At 37.4% G+C, this 22,308-nt stretch overlaps 3 protein-coding genes across 4 annotated transcripts in view; 2 read left to right on the forward strand and 1 right to left on the reverse strand.

Annotated features, from left to right (window-relative positions):
* The first annotated feature begins 830 nt into the window (after positions 1–830).
* On the forward strand, positions 831–7,042 carry ociad2 (OCIA domain containing 2). Its single transcript, XM_052097921.1, has 7 exons — positions 831–1,038; positions 3,173–3,266; positions 4,243–4,296; positions 4,641–4,688; positions 4,832–4,979; positions 5,320–5,399; positions 5,577–7,042. Exons 1-6 carry the CDS (start codon positions 952–954, stop codon positions 5,396–5,398), a joined length of 510 nt encoding a protein of 169 aa, XP_051953881.1. The 5' UTR covers positions 831–951; the 3' UTR covers position 5,399; positions 5,577–7,042.
* Positions 7,043–8,129: 1,087 nt separating this feature from the next.
* On the reverse strand, positions 8,130–14,589 carry ociad1 (OCIA domain containing 1). The gene is made up of 8 exons (XM_052098095.1): positions 14,410–14,589; positions 14,186–14,270; positions 14,034–14,087; positions 13,095–13,142; positions 12,831–12,963; positions 12,394–12,623; positions 12,029–12,169; positions 8,130–9,241 (listed from the first exon to the last, which is right to left on the reverse strand). The coding sequence occupies exons 1-8, from the start codon at positions 14,467–14,469 to the stop codon at positions 9,204–9,206; spliced, it is 789 nt and encodes a 262-aa protein (XP_051954055.1). The 5' UTR covers positions 14,470–14,589; the 3' UTR covers positions 8,130–9,203.
* Positions 14,590–15,859: 1,270 nt separating this feature from the next.
* LOC127623667 (protein furry homolog-like) overlaps positions 15,860–22,308 on the forward strand; it is a 173,931-nt gene continuing 167,482 nt past the window's right edge. For both annotated transcript variants that reach the window (XM_052098084.1, XM_052098085.1), the window contains exon 1: positions 15,860–16,095. The gene's annotated coding sequence lies outside the window, so the exon portion shown is untranslated. The remainder of the gene's footprint in view (positions 16,096–22,308) is intronic.

A 22,308-nucleotide genomic window follows, 5' to 3' on the forward strand; every position in this document is an offset into this window, starting at 1 on the left:
AGGAGGATGCATGATGCTATACAGGACCTCATCTTCTTTATTTTTTTTGCTGCCAAAACACAATTTTTCTCCATCGTTTCGCATAAATGACCAGCAAGAGCAAACACAGAGCAACTAAGCACTCGTTTTTAGTGGTTATTTTATTTCACTTGAATTCTCCTCAAGTTCCAACCTGCTTTTAGCAGTCTTTTGAGAATGACAGTAGCTGGGTGTGTCGGTCTAGGACAAAGTTGTCTGATAAAGATTTATCATAGCAGGCCGAGTATATTGTACAGAGGTGAACTCTGATTAACATGGCAGAAAGGAGATATTAAATATCAGGTAAAACAGGATATCAGCACACTTCAGAAACAATGCTTTGTGTATGCTCTTTGTTGTATTTTATTATTCCTGCAGAGTAATTTACATTAAAAGTGTATTTTCATCATATCACATCGTAAATATACTATAATTTCAATATATTTCAAGTCATGTTCATGTTTTCACACAGATGGTTTGAATGGTTTTTAAGTGTTATCTTGTGCTTTGATGTGTAAATGATTCACAGGCTTAGAAAGTTAATCCTTAAAAATAGGTTGAAATCATTAGACCCAAATATACTGTATGTAGCAGTTACATTATCTGCTGAATCCGAATATGTGCATTCATATTTTACAAACACAATTCCAACATAATGACACACTTATTTCAGTTATCCTAATTCAATGCAAAGTCAAATTAGTCTGTATGTATGCCGTCGTTTGCATTAAAAGCATGACATTGCATTTTGGTTGAGCATGCAGCCCTCTGTACTACAGAATATCACAGCACTTCCGCCCAATAGGAGCGGCATGTTTATGTAAAGAGAAGGTGGAGCCCTATGAACTCTGAAGACAAACAGCAAATAGAGTGAAAAAGCACATAGGAGAAGACGAAAGCAGAACAGATAAAGAGAAGGAAAGAGAGGAAGAAATGAATGAAAAAGACATGACCACAGAAGCAAATCAAAGTACAGGAAGAAGAGTGGAGGATGCAAAAGCCAGCCAAGCTCAGTGGAAGGTAGGAGAGTGAGTGTATATTGGAAATGATGAGGATGAAGTGGGTTTCGAGCGAAGTTTGTTTATCTTTCAAAGAGACTGAACTGATTTGCTCCATTGCTAAATTCTGTTCTATGAGTTGCAAATATTGAAATGACTAACGCCGGTTTCACACTGCACGCGCACGCGTTTTGCTTTCATACTGGCAGCGTTTGACGCGCGCGGCGTGTTTACAGACAAAGTAGGCTACTCTATAATGGGTAAGTTGGCATTGCTTTATTTCGTTTTCAAATACATTTATATTATATTATTATAATAATATTAATATAATATTAAATAACTTTTGGTTCATCTTTGTTTTTGTTGACCGTGTAGTGCGAGTTGTTGATAGAAGGAAGGCCATTGCGCTGTATTTGCTATTACGAAGACTACGGAAAAGACGCAGACTTTGGGTTCACTCCATGAACCGACGAAGGAGAGAATATGGTGCATATTACCATCTTGTCGCCGAAATCCGTCTTGACCGTGACCGACACCTAAACTACTTCAGGATGAATGCAGAGCAAGTGGATCACATTCTTTCCCTGATTGGAGGCCAACTAAAAAGGCAAACAACAAACTACAGGCAGTCCATTGAACCCAAGCAGCGACTTGCAGTTACATCTGCTTCTCTTATTTATGTGTGCTTACTGTGTGCAAAATGTAAATAAATGCTTACATTTGTTGTTTCTTGGAGAAAGATTTTTTATTTAGATTGTTGAAATGTCTGATACACATCTAATTTACAAACATTACCATCATGAACATCTTAAAGATACTTCATAAATGTGTGTAATAACAAACAGCACAGTTTCTCGAAAATTCAATAAAATCATGCATACTGAATGTGTGCTATAATAACATGTCTATTCTATTTCCCTTTCTATATTGAGTTAAGTTTTTGGGCCAGGGAAAGGTTGTCAAAAACACTTTTAAATTACTTACCATCGGCACCAAGAGCAACTGCAACTTCATCCCATGCCTTTTCCTTTGCCTGTGAGTCTTTATAAAGCATATTTCGTGGATCATAAATAACTAAACGTTTCTCAACCTCCACAATGAGACGAGTGTCGTCCATTATTATATTTTCAGGTGCACTCGACCATGCCACCACGTGCTTTTGTTTATGATTGTCAGCATGACATCCTTATGACTATATATATATATATATATATATATATATATATATATATATATATATATATATAGTTATGTGTATATACATTTATACATTAAATTAATCTAACTTAAACTAAACTGGCAGTAAATTATTTAAACTTGTTTTTGTAGTTTGGGCAACAAGTTTGTTTTTGGACATTTGTTATCTTTTTAAATTGATGAAGGTCATTTGATTGACTGTTTAAAACACAATAGATATCATCAATGCGCTTTTGGTAACTGCTGTGTATTTTTGCCATGCATTGTCACTTTAATTCAGCGTAAGCCGCGCGTCAAAAATAGACAGGACGCCGAAACGATCGCGGCACTGCTGCTCCTGCTCTGCTACGCGCTGCCGCGCCGCCTCTGCGTGCGGTGTAAATGCTCTAATCTGTTAACATGGGCGCCGAAAAAAATACGCGCTGCTAACGCGTGCAGTGTGAAACCGGCGTTAGGGTTCTTCTTACTATCAACTTCTTACTACAATGAAAAGAAAAAGATGGCAGCTTGATCTTTAGGATTACATTAAATGGTCTCTGTCTAAGACCAAAGCACTGTTCTATTTAATGTGTAGCATGTTAAATTCAAGCATTGTATTTCAATGTTTGTTCAGAGAACGGATCATTATAGGCTGATACTATACAGGCTGCCTATGACCATATATATTCACGTCACTTCCTGTCATTCCTTATGCTAATTGCAGAAGGCTTTAGTGATGCCTGCATCTGCTTTACTATCACCATGATTTACTGTATAAATTAAGATTTGTTGTTAATTTTATATATATTAAAATTAGTTTTTTGCAACCAGCCATCTGGTTTCCAAGTAGCACATGGTAATTGTTTAACTTGATGAAATTGCTTGATGCGTGGGATGGATTTCTCGAAACTCTTCAAGTATGTCCATTAGTAGAGGAGATTTCAGAACTGCTGTTCTATATGACCTGTTTGTTGTTGTAGCTATTTCAGTGCCCCATATCTGATCCACGTTTTCCCAGGGACGATTTAAAGCAGATATGGAAGGAATGTCAGAATGAGAGCTTCTGGTATCGAGGTAAGGAAAGAAATCTAGACACACTCTTTTTACTGATGTTTCGTTTAGTATCTCTGTATGTGAACATGAATGAATATGGTGTTTTTGTCAGTTTTGTGTTCTGTTTTAAAAGTGTGTTGGACTTTGCAGATCTTATGTTCTAAAAGTTTTTAAGGTAGTTGGTTGCATTAATTTGTAAAATATCAGTGTTCCCTCGGTCATGAAAAAGCTGGGCATATCAGGGATTATTAAAATAGGTATTTCCAGGCCTTGAAAAGTCATGGAAATGAGGTACATCTTAAAAACTCAAAGAAATGTAAATATTGAAAGTACATTTTTCAAGTTCTTCTATGCTAGAGAGCAGGTCATTAGTCAGCAGATTGCACTTTCTGAGTGCGGTCTGCATAAATGATCTTTTAAAAATGGAAATTCATTGGGCAGAAGGTGTGGGGACCCTGAAATGTGTATTTGGGACAAAAACTTCTAGGAAAAGTTCCCCGCAGAATTATCTTTACAGGTCCTTTGCCTTGGTGAAAGGGGCTTGATAGATGTATAGTCCTACATGTATGTTCAAGAAAGTTTTCCAAAAAAAGGGCTAATGGAGTAAAATAGTGGCTACTTTATTATTTAATACAGCTTATGTTTTGACATGGCTGGTATTTGGCTTTACATTAGCACTGTGTTTGTGTTGGGGGTGTGGTGGAAGGCTAAATCCAAGCAGCTGTCTTTATTTTGTAGGGTAGTGAGAGACAGACGATCCTAGCAATCTCCTTTTCCGTCACCAGTGCTATATAACTACTAAAACACTACCTTATCAGTTTTGCTGCTTTAAAGTAATTGAGGAAATAATTAATGCAGAGCTTCATCAATTTAGATTTTAAACAGAATAATCCTCAAATACTTTTTCCCTTAATACATGTTTTTTGATTCAGTGTAGACCTCTGATGTCATAATGAATGGCTTTTAACTTTGACCTGTTGTCTTAAATGTCCCACAGCTCTTCCACTCTCTGTTGGGAGCATGACTGTGACAGGTGGCCTCATGTATAATGGTAAGATTCTGCATACAAATAAACCATTCATTGCACAAATGTGCTGGGTTTTAGCCATTTAGACTTGAATCCTAATTTATTAATGGATGTCATGGTTATTTCATGCATTTCGTTTAAATGCTAAAAGTTCTAAAGAGTGTAAAATGTTTGACAAATGTGACAAAAGGCAGTATCAGTAATGATACCTGAGCAAGGAAACTAATGTGCTTTAAATGCATCAATAAAGCTGTTAAGAGGAACATTTGGTTTTTACAATCATGATCAGCTGTTACTTTCTTTTTCTTGTATTTACTATTTGAAATTAGGCAAAATATACTCATGACTTTTTTGCTCATTTTGACCAGGTGTCTGGAAACAGTCTAAGCGATTTGGGTATTTTCCAAAACTGATTTGTAAGTTTCCAATGATAAAAATGAGATTTTCCCATCTCATACCTGTGCATACTTTATGGATTCTTATTGGACTTGGCAATATACAGTTGGAATGTGAACCTATTAATTGAAACTAAAACCCATCATTTCACATTCCTCTGCAGTGGCGGGCATCGTAGGATATGCAGTAGGCAAAGCTTCCTATGTTGGGACTTGCAGAGAAAAGTTCAGTAAACTGGACCCAGAGTTCACTAAAGCATTTGGTCCAGGTTTTGGGCCTCCTGGATTTAGAGCTGGTGGACCTGGGCATAGGTAAGAAATCATGCATGCATTCCATAGTTTAAAGCTAGTGATGCCACCAACATCACCACAGGGCTTCCCAACACTCCACCGTCTGCCATTGGTCATCCAAAAAGACAGTCATACCCTAAACTTGTGCGATTGGTTGAGCTAACCTTGCTGTGTTGGGATGCTTAAACAAATGGAGCAATGTTTTGATCAACCTATAAATGCATTTGCATATTAAGATGGGATATGGAAAAAACAAAAAATTACACAACAAAAATTAATGGATTATGTCATTCAACATTTGCATGTAGGGAACAGAATTTGGTCTTTAAATTTGAGATAATTCATGTTCTCCTTCATGCAGACACTGCATCCATGTGTGTGAAAAGTGCAAACAACAGGAAGCGCAGGCTGCAACAACAGCCCCTGATACTCAGAGCTGAGGTAAAAAAAACACAATGCTGCACGAACACATCCTTATACCTCTCTACACATTAAACCACACTTACCAACATATATTTATCTACATATTAAGCCACATTGACCAAACTATTCTTGTACTTGCTTGTTATTGAAGAGGACAAAAAATACTGTTTAAATCTATTCATGTTTGTTTTACAGGGTCTTTAGAATCAGGACATGTCTCATTACTCCACATAATTATGCCTTATTTACATTTTTGTAAAGTGACATTTTTAATAAAAATAAATTATATCTGAAATGTTTAGCTCCTTTGGAAATTATGAAACAAAGGAAGTTGCAATCATCTTAAAGGAACCTTTGAAAGAAACTAACCACCAGGTGGCGCCAAGACACTACAAGACACAGCAGCTCTGCTACATGGAGATATTAGGCATTTACATTTTTCATTTACATTTATGTATTTGACAGACGCGACTTACAGTGTACTTAGTACAGGGACAATTCCCCCAGAGCAACCTGGAGTTGAGTGCCTTGCTCAAGGACACAATGGTGGTGGCTGTGGGGTTCGAACCAGCGACCTTCTGATTAACAGATATGCACTTTAGCCCACCTTTTCAATGACAGCAAAATGCTGATTGTATTGAAATGCCTGGGAAAATGTTATAAATTGGTAAGGATGGAACCATATGTGTGTCAAATACCAGTGATATTTCAGCAGTAGACCATATTACTGCATAGGCTGGATTTAAAAGAGCAATATAACAACACAATACACTGAGGACCCTGTTAGATTACATAAACTGTCCAATGTGACCCACAAGCACTGTGTTAAATCTGGTGTAAATGTTATATAACAATGTTATTAACACAACATAGTCTCTTGTCTAAAATGTAGAGGGAGTGATTGTTGTGTTTAAATCTTATGATTAATCAGTTGCCTTTTATTACAGGTGTTTCATAATAATTTTTAAAAAATAATTAAGTTGTTACAAACTACCCGGCTCAAGGCAGAGTAAGATGAAGGGGAGGCCACAGGAGGATATGATATAAAACACACACATATATATATATATATATATATATACACACATATTTAAACAAATAAATTGTTTTATATGCATTGGACGCTTTTATCCAAAGCAACTTACAGTTCACTTATTACAGGGACAATCAACCCGGAGTTGAGTGCCTTGCACAAGGACACAATCTTGGTGGCTGTGGGGATCAAACCAGCAACCTTCTGATTAACTGTTATGGGCTTTAGCCCACTATGCCACCACCACTCCACAAATATTTTAAAAGTCAAAGTAAGAAAATCAAAATACGTAACAAGAACAACAAATCAGAAAAATCTACAGCAACAAATCAGAGTGCTGGTGAGGGGAGGCAAACACACTGAGGAGAAGGGCCTTTTTATGAGCTGCTCATCTCAGGTAATTCTGAACACCTGCTCCTAAACTCCACCCTGGAAAAGACAACGTCATCTGGTGGACAAAAAAATAGCATCATGACCAGGGTTGTAACAAAGTCATGGAGATAGATTTTTTTTTTCCAAGAGAAGTTTATTGATTTATTGTTTTGATTTTGTGGTTAAAACTTTTGCTATACAGGTGAAACTCGAAAATTTTGAATATCGTGCAAAAGTTCATTAATTTCAGTAATTCAACTTAAAAGGTGAAACTAATATATTATGTAGACTCATTACAAGCAAAGTAAGATATTTCAAGCCTTTATTTGATATAATTTTGATGATTATGGCTTACAGCTTATGAAAACCCCAAATTCAGAATCTCAGAAAATTAGAATATTGTGAAAAGGTTCAGTATTGTCGGCTCAAAGTGACACACTCTAATCAGCTAAACACTTGCAAAGGGTTCCTGAGCCTTTAAATGGTCTCTCAGTCTGGTTCAGTTGAATTCACAATCATGGGGAAGACTGCTGACCTGACAGTTGTGCAGAAAACCATCATTGACACCCTCCACAAGGAGGGAAAGACTCAAAAGGTAATTGCAAAAGAAGTTGGATGTTCTCAAAGTGCTGTATCAAAGCACATTAATAGAAAGTTAAGTGGAAGGGAAAAGTGTGGAAGAAAAAGGTGCACAAGCAGCAGGGATGACCGTAGCCTGGAGAGGATTGTCAGGAAAAGGCCATTCAACTGTGTGGGGAGCTTCACAAGGAGTGGACTGAGGCTGGAGTTACTGCATCAAGAGCCACCACACACAGACGGGTCCTGGACATGGGCTTCAAATGTCAAACGCCTTACCTGGGCTAAAGAAAAAAGAACTGGTCTGTTGCTCAGTGGTCCAAAGTCCTCTTTTCTGATGAGAGCAAATTTTGCATCTCATTTGGAAACCAAGGTCCCAGAGTCTGGAGGAAGAATGGAGAGGCACACAATCCAAGATGCTTGAAGTCCAGTGTGAAGTTTACACAGTCTGTGTTGGTTTGGGGAGCCATGTCATCGGCTGGTGTTGGTCCACTGTGCTTTATTAAGTCCAGAGTCAACGCAGCCGTCTACCGGGACATTTTAGAGCACTTCATGCTTCCTTCAGCAGACAAGCTTTATGGAGATGCTGACTTCATTTTCCAGCAGGACTTGGCACCTGCCCACACTGCCAAAAGTACCAAAACCTGGTTCAATGACCATGGTATTACTGTGCTTGATTGGCCAGCAAACTCGCTTGACCTGAACCCCATAGAGAATCTATGGGGCATTGCTAAGAGAAAGATGAGAGACATGAGACCAAACAATGCAGAAGAGCTGAAGGTCGCTATTGAAGCATCTTGGTCTTCCATAACACCTCAGCAGTGCCACAGGCTGATAGCATCCATGCCACGCCGCATTGAGGCAGTAATTAATGCAAAAGGGGCCCAAACCAAGTACTGAGTACATATGCATGATTATACTTTTCAGAGGGCTGACATTTCTGTATTTAAAATCCTTTTTTTTTATTGATTTCATGTAATATTCTAATTTTCTGAGATTCTGAATTTGGGGTTTTCATAAGCTGTAAGCCATAATCATCAAAATTATATCAAATAAAGGCTTGAAATATCTTACTTTGCTTGTAATGAGTCTATATAATATATTAGTTTCACATTTTAAGTTGAATTACTGAAATTAATGAACTTTTGCACGATATTCTAATTTTTCGAGTTTCACCTGTATAATAGTTTGACTTAATTATACTTGATATTTACATTTTGGAAAACAGAGCTGCAACTGAATTACAGGCTCTATTTGAAATGTTTGGGTTCAACATTTAAATGTGAATCACCTTAATTTAAAGCTTCTCAAATAAGATACCTTGTGTGGCAGGGTTAGCTAACATGATCCTGTGACTGAAATTGAAGTTGTATTTAAGGAAAATTCAAAACAAGCTTATCCTTATAACTTATTGCTGGCTTAAAGGCAATACAGTTTTTACTACACATCCACTTTCTAGGTTTATTGTAAAGAATCTTAATTTTAAAACAAATACCATTATCTTTTAACAAAAATAAAGCATTTCTGGACAGAATTTCTCAATCAATAAAAAACTTTGTTAAAATTATTTAGCTAAAATCTGCTTAAAACAAGAAGATAAACATTCTTCTGAAACCACATTTGTAACCAGAAACAAAGAGCGTGAATGGTTTTATTCAAACAAATATGCATTCATTTCCAAAACTTTGCTCCTTACAGTACATCTGTCTTCAATTCAGAATTTGATTGTGGCTTTAAGTGTGATCTGGCAGATTGAGGCATGAACAAACTCCACAGAAGTCACTATTCAGATCGTGAAGTCTCACTGACATCCTTTGGACTGTTGATCCTCCAGTTCACTCTCACTCATCCCAAGCATCTCCATAATTGTTCTTTTTAACTGAAGAGGTGAAAAGGACACAAAATAATTTCCTATATAGATGTCTGTTCTGTCGATTACAATATAAGGATGAAACTGAGGTAATGTAATAATTATTAACTGACCTATATTTGTACAAATGCATTATACAATGCTTCCGCTGCTGTCTTCACATGACTATATATATATATATATATATATGTTTATCATCAAGCATAGTTTATCTAGCATATTGTCCATCGCTGAGATAACCTAAGGGCATGTTCTAGTCACAGCATTTCATACTAATTCCTCCCCTACTGTAGTATAAATATTTACTGCTCATGGCTTATATGGAGCTGGGTTCATTATAAATGGTAAATAATAAACGAATATATCACCCAAAAATTAAAATTCTCTCATTATTTACACACCCTCATGCCTTACCAGATGTTTATGACTTACGCCCGTTTCACACATACTCCGTTTGCGGTGCGTATTTTTTTCCGTACCCATGTTAACAGGTTAGAGCTTTTACACTGCACGCGGATGCAGTCCGTCGATCCGTTCCAGTTTCCGCACCGAGTCTATTTTTGCTGTGCTGCACCGCACTGAATTAAAGTGGCAGCGCATTGTTCACATGAAAATAGACAGATTGACAAGAAACTGTAATCATTTCATCATATACGCATAAGTTCAGTTAATGTGTTCAACAGTTACTAAATTACAGGGTCAAGAAAAACAAAAAAGCATGATTATAGTCCCAAAAGTTGAAAAATGCCATCATATATGATTTTTTTACCCTTAAAAAAAGACAGTGAACCCAAATGCGTCTCATTCTCCTTATTAGCAACAGATATAGCGCGATAGCTTTTCTTCAACTCGAACTACATGTAAAACAAAGAATCACAATGATTAAAATTAATTTTCATACTGTTTCAATGTATTAAACAATCTCAAAGTTAACATTTGGATTTAAAATCAAAATTACTTACACATTTTTGATTTTGTGGCACACAGAAACTGCGGATCAGTAGCGCACTGCAAACGCAACATATGTGAAAGCACTATAGCGCCTGCTGATCCTGTACCGTATACGCACCGCACACGTACCGCATACACACGGAGCAGGGGCGAAAATTTCATCAAAATGTTGGGGGACAATAAACATAATTCTCAAGAGCAATTTTTCCTGACCGACCCCCCCCCCGCGATTTCCGCCTATGACACGGAGTATGTGTGAAACGGGCGTTACTTTCTTCTACAGAACACAAAGACTTTAGTAAAATATTTCAGCTTTGTAGGTCCATACAGTGCAAGTGAATGGTGACAAGAACTTTTAAACTTCAAAAAGCACATAAAAGGCGGCATAAATTTAATTTGTATGACTCCAGTGGTTTAATTATTGTCTTCTGAAGTGATCCAGTCAGCTTTGGGTGAGAACAGACCATAATAGACCTTTTCACTGTACATCTTGTCATTGCACAATCATGATTTCAAGCTTCATTACACTTCCTAGCACCATATACTACTCTCTGCATGCGTAAAGCACAAGGAAGTGTAATCAAGCTTGAACTCATGATCATGCCTAGAGATTGCAATGGCAAGATGTACTGTGAAAAAGGAGTTACATTTTGGTCTGTTCTCACCCAAGATTGATTAAATGACTTCAGAAGACATTGATTAAACCACTGCAGTCGAATGGATTACTTTTATGATACCTTTGTGCTTTCTTGAGTAAAATTGTTTTTGGTAACATTCAATTTTGTATGGACCTACAGAGAGAGAGATGGTCTTCTAAAAATCTTTGTTTTTGTTCTGCAGAAGAAAGTAAGTCATATACATCTAGTATAGCATAAATTATGAGAGGATTTTTCATTTTTGGGTGAACTATCCCTTTGCGGGCTAATAGCACAATGGAAGCAGGTTCGAACCCAGGGCCCGTATTCACAAATATTTTTATCTTAACATTAGGAGTTCCACAAAGAGTTCCTAGTTAAGAGTTTTTGCTTGAACCCTATTCCAAAAAAACAAACAAGTGCAAAGAGCAAGTTTTACTTAAGAAATGTTTATGTAAGAGAAGGGAGAGTTGACCTCGTTGCTATGGATCATGTCATGTGTGTATATATATATATATATATATATATATATATATATATATATATATAATTAATAGACAGAAATTCCCAATTCATCCACGCTACACAGTTTAATTTTGCCTGTGGCAAGGGAGTGCAGTTGTCAAGTTGAAATTGGGTTGTTTCAAATTGTGGTAGAGGTAATTGCATCAAAGTCGATACCTTTTTAAAAGGTCAGTGTCATAATAATATTCTAATACATTGCTTTTAATGTGAATTGAAGACAGCAGGCGTGCTTCAGATCATCTGTGTTTTACTCTTAGGGATCTAGAAGTCCTCAGGACAACTTCTAAGTTGTCATAGGTTTAGGAATTACTTTAATTATTAAAATGCTAGAATAGGTGCCCAGATTAGTTACTTTGATCCACCCATTGTGTCCTCAAGTGAGTAACTTAGCCTCAGGTTGCCCCAGTTTATTGCAAGCTATTTTGGTTACAATGCTAAATGACAAGTAATCAAGTATGGATGCTAACCTTTTTATATGATATTTTATCACAATATTTGGGTGTATATATATACACAGGCTAAATATTCAACAGCATAAACAACTAATTTATTTACTTCTACTTCAACTTTGAGAATTTCAGAAAGCCAAATGTGTTTTTGGAGGTCTCAAAAATGATTATGGCTATAGATCAATTAAAAATGCAGGGAAATCAGTCAAGTTGCTGGGCCAGTTACTGAAGCTCACCTTCTTTCTTAGGTGCAGGCAGCGCTGATTGTGGTTTTAGCAGTGTTTCGGCTTTCTGCGTGAGAGTGACCTCGTAGTTCTCTCTGTTCTTACTACGCAGATCTTCGTACAACACAGGCTTCTTCTTGGGCACGTCCTCATCTACATAGGGTGGAGTTTTGGGATATATGAAAAGTACCAATTAAAAGATCTACCAATTAGTTGCCAAGTCCTTATTCAATAACAAAATTCTAGTGAATTAAATTAATGTGATTAATGTCCAGTGTTACCGAGTGTTCACAAATGAAATACAGAAGTTGAGTTTTTGGCCATAAAATGTGATTGTATAATGTTGTTTCGGGCTTCATGTGTAAGCGTGGCAGTACCTTGAGGAGTAATGCCATCCCTGATGCTTACAGGTCCAGAATCACTGAATCCAGAGCTAAAATGTGTGGGGTCATATGACTGGGAGGGGCTGCTGTATGTATAGTCACTGGAGTAACTACTGTCGTTCTCTGGCATTGAACTGAATTCTGTCACAGGTTGCACCTCTAACTTAGAAGCAGACTGTTGAGATTCTGATAGGTTTGGATCTGCCAACTCTGATTGGTCTACCCTTTAATAATGCAAACAGACGCAAGAGTACTGTTATAAATGTACATAATCTGCATATCATGTAATGCATTGTGTAAAATACTTCAGTAGGTGTCTAATTACTTGTACATTACTGTAAGAGTGTATTCTTGGATAAGATTATGACAATAATATACATAAGAAAGTGCTTGAAATGCTGTGTGCATGCAGTTTGAAAATGTGCCCCTACTCAGAAGGCACATGACGCTGATGTCCCTGGCGCAGCGCCTCTCCAAGTGGGGAGTTCTCCAGTTTCACAAACTTTTCTTGACACACTCTCATGTAAGACATTTTGCCACTGATGTATCCAATTATGCCCGCAACTGCAAAAAATTATATACATTTAGAGGTACTTTTGAAAATGTTGCCTCTGAATAGCCCTCCATTTTCTGGAATTGACAGAAGCTGTCTTTTAACCTCTATAACATTAGTGCTAGATGTCCTTGATACTCACTGGCAACCTTAGGAAGGGAGCCAAATCGGGGCGATGGAGCAAGCATTCCTGCGGACAAATAATATTAACAACATAACATTGTATCTATCTCAGGAGTGAAATTGAGCCACTCCAGCAACTTAAAAGGTAAACAGCAGGTACAACAGGCTCAGAAAAAAGAGAGCTAGGAAGAAAATGGAATAGCGAAGAGTTAACTTTAGCTATAGAGTTAAAGGAATGTATCACCCAACATGTTAAATTCTGTCATAATTTACTCACCCTCATGCCATACCAGATGTGTATGACTTTCTTTCTTCTGCTTAGACGAATATCTCAGCTTTGTTTGTCCATTCAAAAATAAAATAAATCTAATAAAAATAATCCATACGACTACAGTGGTTTGATCCATGGCTTCAGAAGAGATATGATAGGTGTGGATAAGAAAGAGGTCAATATTTAAGTCCTTTTGTGCAATATGCACAGAGAGTGCAAATCACCAAAAACACAAAAAGAAGAATTCTTATGAGAGAAGAGAGCACTTAGGAGAGCTGTTTGAAAGTGGAGATTTATGGTAAAAAAATAAACACACCTGTCATATTGCTTCTGAAGGCATGGATTTAACCACTGGAGTCACATGGATTACTTCAATGCTGCCTTTATGAGCTTTGTGGAGCTTCAAAATTTTGGTCACCATTTACTTGCATTGTATAGCACAACAAAGTTGAGATATTCTTCTAAAACACTGTTTGTACAGCAGAAGAAAGACATTCACATCTGGCATGACAAGAGGATGAGTAAATTAGAGAATTTCCATTTTTGGCTGATCCCTTTAAAATCCATAAAACATTACTTATACAGTCTTTTATATTTTACATTAGTGAGTGATCATTAGTATAGTCCATGCAGTCTGCCAGATACAGGGAAACCATCTAAATTACAGTTAAAAGGATTTAAACTCACCTCTAGATACCAATACCTGAGTGACTGTGATTGCAATGGCAGAAAATGGCAAGGCTGCAAATAACATGAAAGACGTGCATTACATTGTCGCATACACCTTGCAAAGTAAGTTATTAATATAATTTTTTTATTTCATATAGAGCAATGCTCACATCTATACCAGAAACTTTCTGAATTGCATTCTCTGAAGACACGCCTCTCTTCTTCATTTGGAATATATGCAGCCCTTAAAGGACCCTGAAAAGACAAAAATATGCTTGACAAAGCTCTGAGAGTTCCTGAGACAGAAACACATGATACATGGAGATATTTCTGCATAAATAAGGGGAAGATTGTGACGTTTATAAATACAGTCCAACGTTAATTTACTGCCTACCTCACTGGATCCATGTTGGACTTGAGCAGCCGGAGAGAACCCAGACGATTCTTGCGACATGACTGATTCAAGAAGCACAGTGCGACTACAGAAACAATAACGTGTTTGTAGTAGCCATGTGATTAAGAGGACTCCGCAGTGAACTTGTCAAACGACACACTACGCAATCATCTTCTTCTTCTTCTTCAATTTTTTTAAATGGCGGTTGACAACTATTTGTTGCATTACCGCCACCGCTGGACTGGAGTGTATAACAGGAGTTACATATTTACTACAAAATTAAATTCTTTTCAAAAGGCCTGTATTCTTTAAAAACAAAAACAAAAAATGCAAAATCTTCCCAGCCTTTCTTTGTAAAATATTCCTGTATTCAAATACACTTTCATTGGCTTCTACTTGAGCAATAAGCCTCTGCCTATCTTGATAATATTTTTGACAGTGAATTAATACATGCTCTACTGTTTCAGGGCTACACCTGATACAATACCCACAGTTTCCATCAACATGCTTTTTCATTAGAAATAAGGTACTATTACACTACGCAATCTTGACCTCAAGTCGACTCTTAACAGCAAACAACACTAACCCGGAAATGCAGGAGTAAAGCCGGAATAACAATAAAAAGTAGCACTAAAGATATATTTCTTAATGATATAATCATATTTTGGTTGATTTACATCAATGGATATTACATAAATAATAATAATACAAAATAAATTGTGAAATATTACAGAAAAGCATTTTCAGATAAAGCATGTACAAATATTTATTTACAACTGTGACTTTTTAAGTGTACAATTTTATTATAAATGGAACACTTGATTAATTTTGAATCAATTTGCAACCATAGAACATATATAAATATATGCCTTTTCGTCTACCCTGAATAAATATTATTATTATTATCGATATTATCATTGTTATTATTATTATTATTATTATTTCCTGAATAGAGCAGAGAAAAGTATAGTAGATTGGAATGAAGCAAAGCAATGATTTATGAATGAATTAGACTGATTCGGAGAATTTATAATTTGATCTTAATCTGATATTAATAACTTTTAATGTAATATAAAAAGCCATTTAATTGCATCATTATCTATTCACAATGAAAAGCAAAACTCTCTTAAATAAAATCGTGAAGAGTCTGAAAATATGTATCTTTGTAGTTTATGTGCTTCTGTGCGTACAACTATGTATTTTGACAAATAGAGGCAAGCTACCACCCACAGCTCCGTCCATTCAGCCAATCCTGTATCGGTCTTTATTGATTGACGGGAAAGCTGGCCAATAGATCGCTGTCAGATAAGCGTGTCAATACTGTGGACCAATCGCTGTGATTATGGGGCGGGGTTTAGCTCCGCAATCTTGACACCACAGCTCCCCTATCAGAAAATCGGATTGTCAAAGCCGTTAGTCAGCGCTGCTCCAATCTGATGGACAGGGAGGTGGGCACGTTGTTATTCGACGAGTTTTTAAGTGTTTTACGAAAAAAGACCAAGCAAATCAGATATAACATCGCGAAAGTATGACCAGCATCACATACGTTAGAGACACGCGGATGTAAGATGTTGTTTATGTAAAGCTTGAGTCAGTCTCATCATCTCTTGGAAAGAAGAATCTGCGGATTTCAGTGCTAGCGCGAGCAGGCTAACTACGAGGAAAAGCGCAGCTGCTCTAAAAAAGGTAAGAAGGGCCGATTTCTGTTTGAAAGACGTACAATCACCAACCTTTCATTAGACTGAGAGCCAGCTTTCACTTTTGTAACGCGTACTCATCTGTCTTATCAGATGTACTTTCCTCTTAGGATATTATCAGTCTTTATGGGCAGTTATGTTGATCTGCATTATTTTGACGCGAAGATGTTCAGTGGTTGTCGCAAAATCTAGTGAGCTGTCTTCCTAGACAACATATTTGGGCACCATTTGCGTCAAGATGCATGTGTTATATCTAACTTAACAAAGGTACACAACCAGATGAAGCTCAAGTCTTCAAGCACAGGCCACTGTGTGACTTTTTGTGGAGTGTTTAAAGTTTTGGGAGGTAACATCAGGCAGTCCTGTGAATGTTTGAAATCTTGGGAGGGATACAAAGTTACAAACCTGTAATTTGGTGTAAATATCAGGCATAGTATGAAGATCTGTGCTGTTAGGCTGTGGTTAAAACCCACTTAATCGCTTTTCGATTAAATAAGGTTCCCGTTTCTGCCGAAGTTAAACTCATTCGACAGCATTTGTGGTATAATGTTGTTTACTATAAGAATTATTTTGATTCGTCCCTCGTTCATTTATAAAAGGGGCAATAATTGTTGTCTCAGCAATGTACTTAAATGAAAGTGAATGGGGCCAGTCCATAAACGTTAAACTACACACTGTTTCTAAAGTATGGTCACAAGACCTAAACATTATATGTGTTAACATGATGTTAGTGTGATAAATTGCTTTCTGGAATTACAGAGTTTACTGGCGTTACACCATCATGACAACAACGTTGTAACATTGGATATAACTTTACACATTCAAGGTTAGCAAGTGATGTTATCACACTAAAATCAACATTTACTGTAAATTGTATATGTCTTGTGGCTAGACTTTTGGACCAGTGTGCATTTTACAGGGTATGTAGTGGCCCCATTCACTTCTGTTGTGAGTTCCTTTCTGTAACCACAATTTTGTTTTTAAATAAACAAGGGAGTAGATATTATTATTATTTTTTTGTGGTAATCAACATTATGCTTCAAACACGTCGTTTGAATTTAACATATTTTGAACCCAGAACAATCTCTAGTACAGAATCTAATCTCCTCTTGACTGAAATCATTAGATAATCATACAATGTCTTAAGTCAGTTTTTCACATATTTATTTCCCTCAGTGGAAAAGAAAGGGATTGTAGTTAAATAACCCTGAAACATTTACATTTATGCATTTGGCAGACGCTTTTATCGAAAGCGACTTACAGTACACTTATTACAGGGACAATCCCCCCGGAGCAACCTGGAGTTAAGTGCCTTACTCAAGGACACAATGGTGGTGGCCGTGGGGTTAGAACCTGCGACCTTCTGATTAACAGCCCTGTGCTTTAGCCACTACGCTACCACCACTCACAACTGTCAGTGATTTATTAATCTTCAGACATTTCTTTGTGTTAACCCAGATACCTCTTATTTCCACCATCTAACAAGATCTGCCGCTTGAAAGGTTAAAAATTGTTTATTGTGTGTCCTATCATGCAAACATGTGTATGAGTCATGAATGACACTAACAACTCAAGCTGTGTCCCAAAATCTCAGCATTTGGTAAGTGTGAGAGCAGCATGTTCAGCAGTATGCAGAGAGGAGTTCACACTCCTGATCTGAGCTTGTAACTGTGGGCTTTGAGAGGAGTGTGAACTCTTTTCTGCATACCCGTGAAATGTGGTTTGGGGGAAACGGAAGCGAGGGATTATAGCATTAATGATGAATTCTGTAACTTTCTGCAAGTGGGATTTAACTCCAATCTTAACTAGTGATGGGCAGATATAGAAATTTAGGCAGATGCAGATTATTTTTGTTATGGCTGGAAGCTGATGTGATGGCCGATATTCTGAATCTTTACTATAAATGTATATTATTAAAGGAAAAAGCACTGTTCAAATCAACAATCTTTACAGGGTTGAAATCAGGCATCAAAACATTGTGCCATATATTGGCTAGATGTACAACTAAACAAGAGGATAAGTACATCAAAGTCTCTAGTTTGAGAAACGGAGGCCTTGCATGTCCTCAGCTCACAGCTTCATTGAATTCTACCCGCAGTAACAGTAAAGAGAAGACTCAGGAAAGAAAATCGCAAAGATCTTTTGTGGTATCAGCTAGACTGTAAGGTGCGTGAGAAGTGCTGACAAGACAGCCATATCTATGACAAGTGCTACAGGAAGTGTGGGGAGAAATGAAATGTCACCTGAGTATCTGGACAAACTGACAGCTAGAATGCCAAGGATCTGCAAATCAGCCATTGCTGCATGTGGAGGATTTTTAGATGAGAACTCTGAAGTAGTTTAAAAAGTTCAGACTTTTGTTTTCAGATTGTTATAGTCATTTTTCATGTTATTAATGTCCTAACTATACATTGTGTTCTGTTGAATGCCACTTTGGTAAATAAAAGTTTATTTATAAATCTTATTTCTTTTTTTTTTTTTTACTGTTTTAGATTATTTCCTTAGTCTTTCTTTATGGTTACCGGATGACCCAGACACCAAGACTACAAGAGTGCAAATTGAAAGAAATCCCAGATACAGTTTATTGTGCTACTCCAATCTCAATCAATAATAACCAGAAGAAAACAAAATACGGGACTTTTAATTATAAAGAAGCCCGAAATACACATGGGACCCTGAAATATCCCAGTTGTGAGCTCACTGATGGCTGATTCGCTGAGAATGTGAATCTGATTCAAACTGCTAGCCTGAGCTCCTGATTTCAAACCCTCAGTTCTTTTCGGCTGATTCATGAAAAAGACCTGGTTCGAAAGAGTAATTTGTTCACAACTCCCACACGCTGGGTTTGTTGTCGTGTGTGGTGCAGCAAGCTCGTCATCATCACAACACAACGTGTGAAAAGTGGCGCGAGACACACTGGCACTCAAGATGTATTCAATAACTGGCATGATGATATCTGACGAAACTGCATATGATTGCACACAACCCGACTGTTCACAATCAATTATTTTTGGTTGCAAAATTTTTGTTGCAGTCTGGAGCCCTGGTATGACTTTCTTTCTTCTAAAGAACACAAATGAAGATTTTTAGAAGAATATTTCAGCTCTGTAGGTCCTTAAAATTCTAGTGAATTGTGGCCAGAACTCTGAAGGTCCAAATATCTCATTAAGGCTTCATAAAAGTAATCCACTGGAGGGTTTAATCAGTGTCTTCTGAAGCGACCCTATTGGTTTTGGATGAGAGCAGAACAGACCAAAATGTAATTCCTTTTTCACTCCTTGGTGATTGTGATTTCAAGCTTGATTACACGCCCTATAGCGTCATCAAGCGCTGCGCGTGCATCAAGCACTGCGCGTGCATCAAGCACTAGGAAGTGTAATCGAGCTTGAAATCATGAAAGGAGTCATATTTTGGTAATTTGTGTGGACCAACAGTGCTGAATTATTCTTCTAAAAATCTTAATTTGTGTTCTTCAGAAGAAAACAAGTGGGTGAGTATGAGGGTGAGTAAATTATAAGAAAAAATTAAAATTTTTGGGCAAAATATCCCTTGAAACATGCCAGGGGTTTTCAGACGTTTTGATTCCAAAGTGATTTTGTACATTGTTACTTTTTCAAAATATGTCAGACTACAATTCATAACACAACGCAAGTACATGTTGCATTCTCCATGTTGATGCAAGGGCAGCTATAGCCTACATTAGTGTGAACTAATTTTTCAGTCAGCTACTATCAGCAACATTACAAAGAGGATATTGCTTAGCAAGTAAGTTAAAGTCAAAATATTTATATAAACTTACCTGCATAATAACACATTGTTTAATGGCAAAGACTTTTAAGTGCAAGTCTACCATCCTTGGTACGGAGGTTTCTTTTCACCACAGTTGTGCAAGAACTCACATTCAAGAACACTCAACTGGTCCCCAGTGACAGTGCGTTGGCTCTGCTTTGAAAATCTGGCCTTAATCTTAACATTGCATGATCATAGAATGCCTAGTTTGCGCTCCAAGTCCTCGTGTTGGTGTAGTGACTCACCTCAATCAGGGTGGCGGAAGACGAATCTCAGTTGCCTCCGCGTCTGAGACCGTCAATCCGCGCTTCTTATCACGTGGCTTGTTGAGCATGTTACCATGGAGACTTGGTGCGTGTGGAAGCCCACGCTATTCTCCACGGCATCCACGCACAACTCACCACGTGCCCCACCGAGAGCGAGAACCACACATTATAGTGACCACAAGGAGGTTACGCCATGTGACTCTACCCTCTCCAGCAAAGAGACCTAGCTGAACTCACTTAGCATGCCCTAGACTCCAGGGGTGGTAGTCAGCATCAATACTCGCTGAGTTACCCAGGCACCCCACGATTGTCCCCTTTAACACAACTGGCAGTATCCGAGACCTGCTTGAATATTTCATGAATTTGTTCCTATTAAACTTTTCAGAAGCATCCTGGTGACAATACTGTGCTCTTTGCATTGATAGACTTGTAAATTGTCCCGTTTAATATGTGTTCTCAGTAATTGCCTCCTCTGGAACTAATGGCCCTTGGTAAGTAGTCCCACATAATTGAAAGAGGTATACAGAGCAATAATCCCATGGGACCGTTTTGTCATTTAGGAGGGAGGGGAGAGGGATGAATTGGTTTGTGACTGTCTGTCTAATCATGCATACTAATTTAAAAATTTGCCTGAGGTTCCAGTGTTTTTACACCTTGAACACTGAACACGCTCTTCTTATTTAATGCATTATTCAAGACATGATCACAACAGAGGCTGTTGCTCAGATGCCTTTAACAACACAATATAGTTTACAATACATGTGCATTGCATGTTATTCTGTCTCTCGTTAAGTTTTAGCATACATGTTTGGATGACATTTTGTGAAATGTTTTCTACACTTTGTTTTTTTTTAGTTTGTTCTATTTTTTTTTCTTAAGAATCTAATTTCATAAAACTATAAAATAAATATTCAAACAGTGAGAGCCTTTTTATTTTTGTCTTTTGTCCGGTGGTGACTTGTAGGAGTGGGGCCAGTCAGGCTGGTGTAGGTGGCAAACTAATGTACATGTGGGAATTTTGGAATTCAGGCCATACAGAGCTGGTTTTTACCACAGATTAAGAGGTCTTTTTTTGTATCGTCTCTCTTTCTTCTTCTCCAAAACAGATGAAATAGACTGACATAGTTTTACCCATGGCCACTTGTGCCCTTTTAGGGGTAACATATTTGCACAGTGAACTGAGAGAGTCATGTATTCGACGTTCCTTTGAGCATGGTGGATGACGATCATTTCCATATGTTCCCTACGCCTACTTTGCTTAGAGATATTTTTTGTTGTGACAGTCCATATCTGCTGTCAATTGGCTCTCTGTGATTGCCAAGGATATTAACGCTGCATTCTTCTAGATTAAAGACTCTGAAGTATTATGAATGTATTACATAATATTATTCTAAAATGTGTAATCTATTTGCTGGTAAAAAAAAAAAAGGGGCGAATCCCAGTAATTCCAAGCAGATTAATGAAGGGATAAGGAGAGATCGACATCTGTGCACATTATCTTTACCGTGTGAGATCTGTGTAAATTTCTGTGCATCTGGATATACTTTGCATGCACATGTATGAGTGTGTTAATCCGATAGTTCAGATGTTTAATGTTGTTGAGTGCTGGGATAACTGGCTGTCATAATTAGACTGCTTTACATGTGCCCTCTGTCACTCATACTTTCTGACATGAAGAACTTTTCATGAAACTCTCTCAGACTTCTGTCACTTCTTTGTGGCAGAAAGACTGTCAGGGTGTGTGTTAAAATTGGATGGTCTGTATAATGTCGAGCCATACAGCCCTCGTGCTTGTTTATTATTATTCAATAACACTTTGTCACATAAACAACCTGTCAGTTATAACAATAAGCTAATATCTGATGATAATAGTATACTTGATTTTCACATTCTATTCAAACTAACAACTCTAACTGCTATATCTATATAGCTATAGCTGCAATATATTGCAATATATATTTTGTCATGACCCTGTAGCAGTGGGGTGAATAGCAGTACAGGACAAACTGCTGTGTATGCTGAGGTTTGCAGTGGGTTCTGGAATCTGATGGTTGCTGGTGTAGAGGACTGCAGATATGGAAAATCTATCAGTGCAATATGGGGAACAATGAATAGAGTGCATTATTAATGCTTATGCTGCAGGTTCT

The sequence above is a fragment of the Xyrauchen texanus genome, chromosome 30, assembly GCF_025860055.1.
Source record: "Xyrauchen texanus isolate HMW12.3.18 chromosome 30, RBS_HiC_50CHRs, whole genome shotgun sequence".
Classification (NCBI taxonomy): domain Eukaryota; kingdom Metazoa; phylum Chordata; class Actinopteri; order Cypriniformes; family Catostomidae; genus Xyrauchen; species Xyrauchen texanus.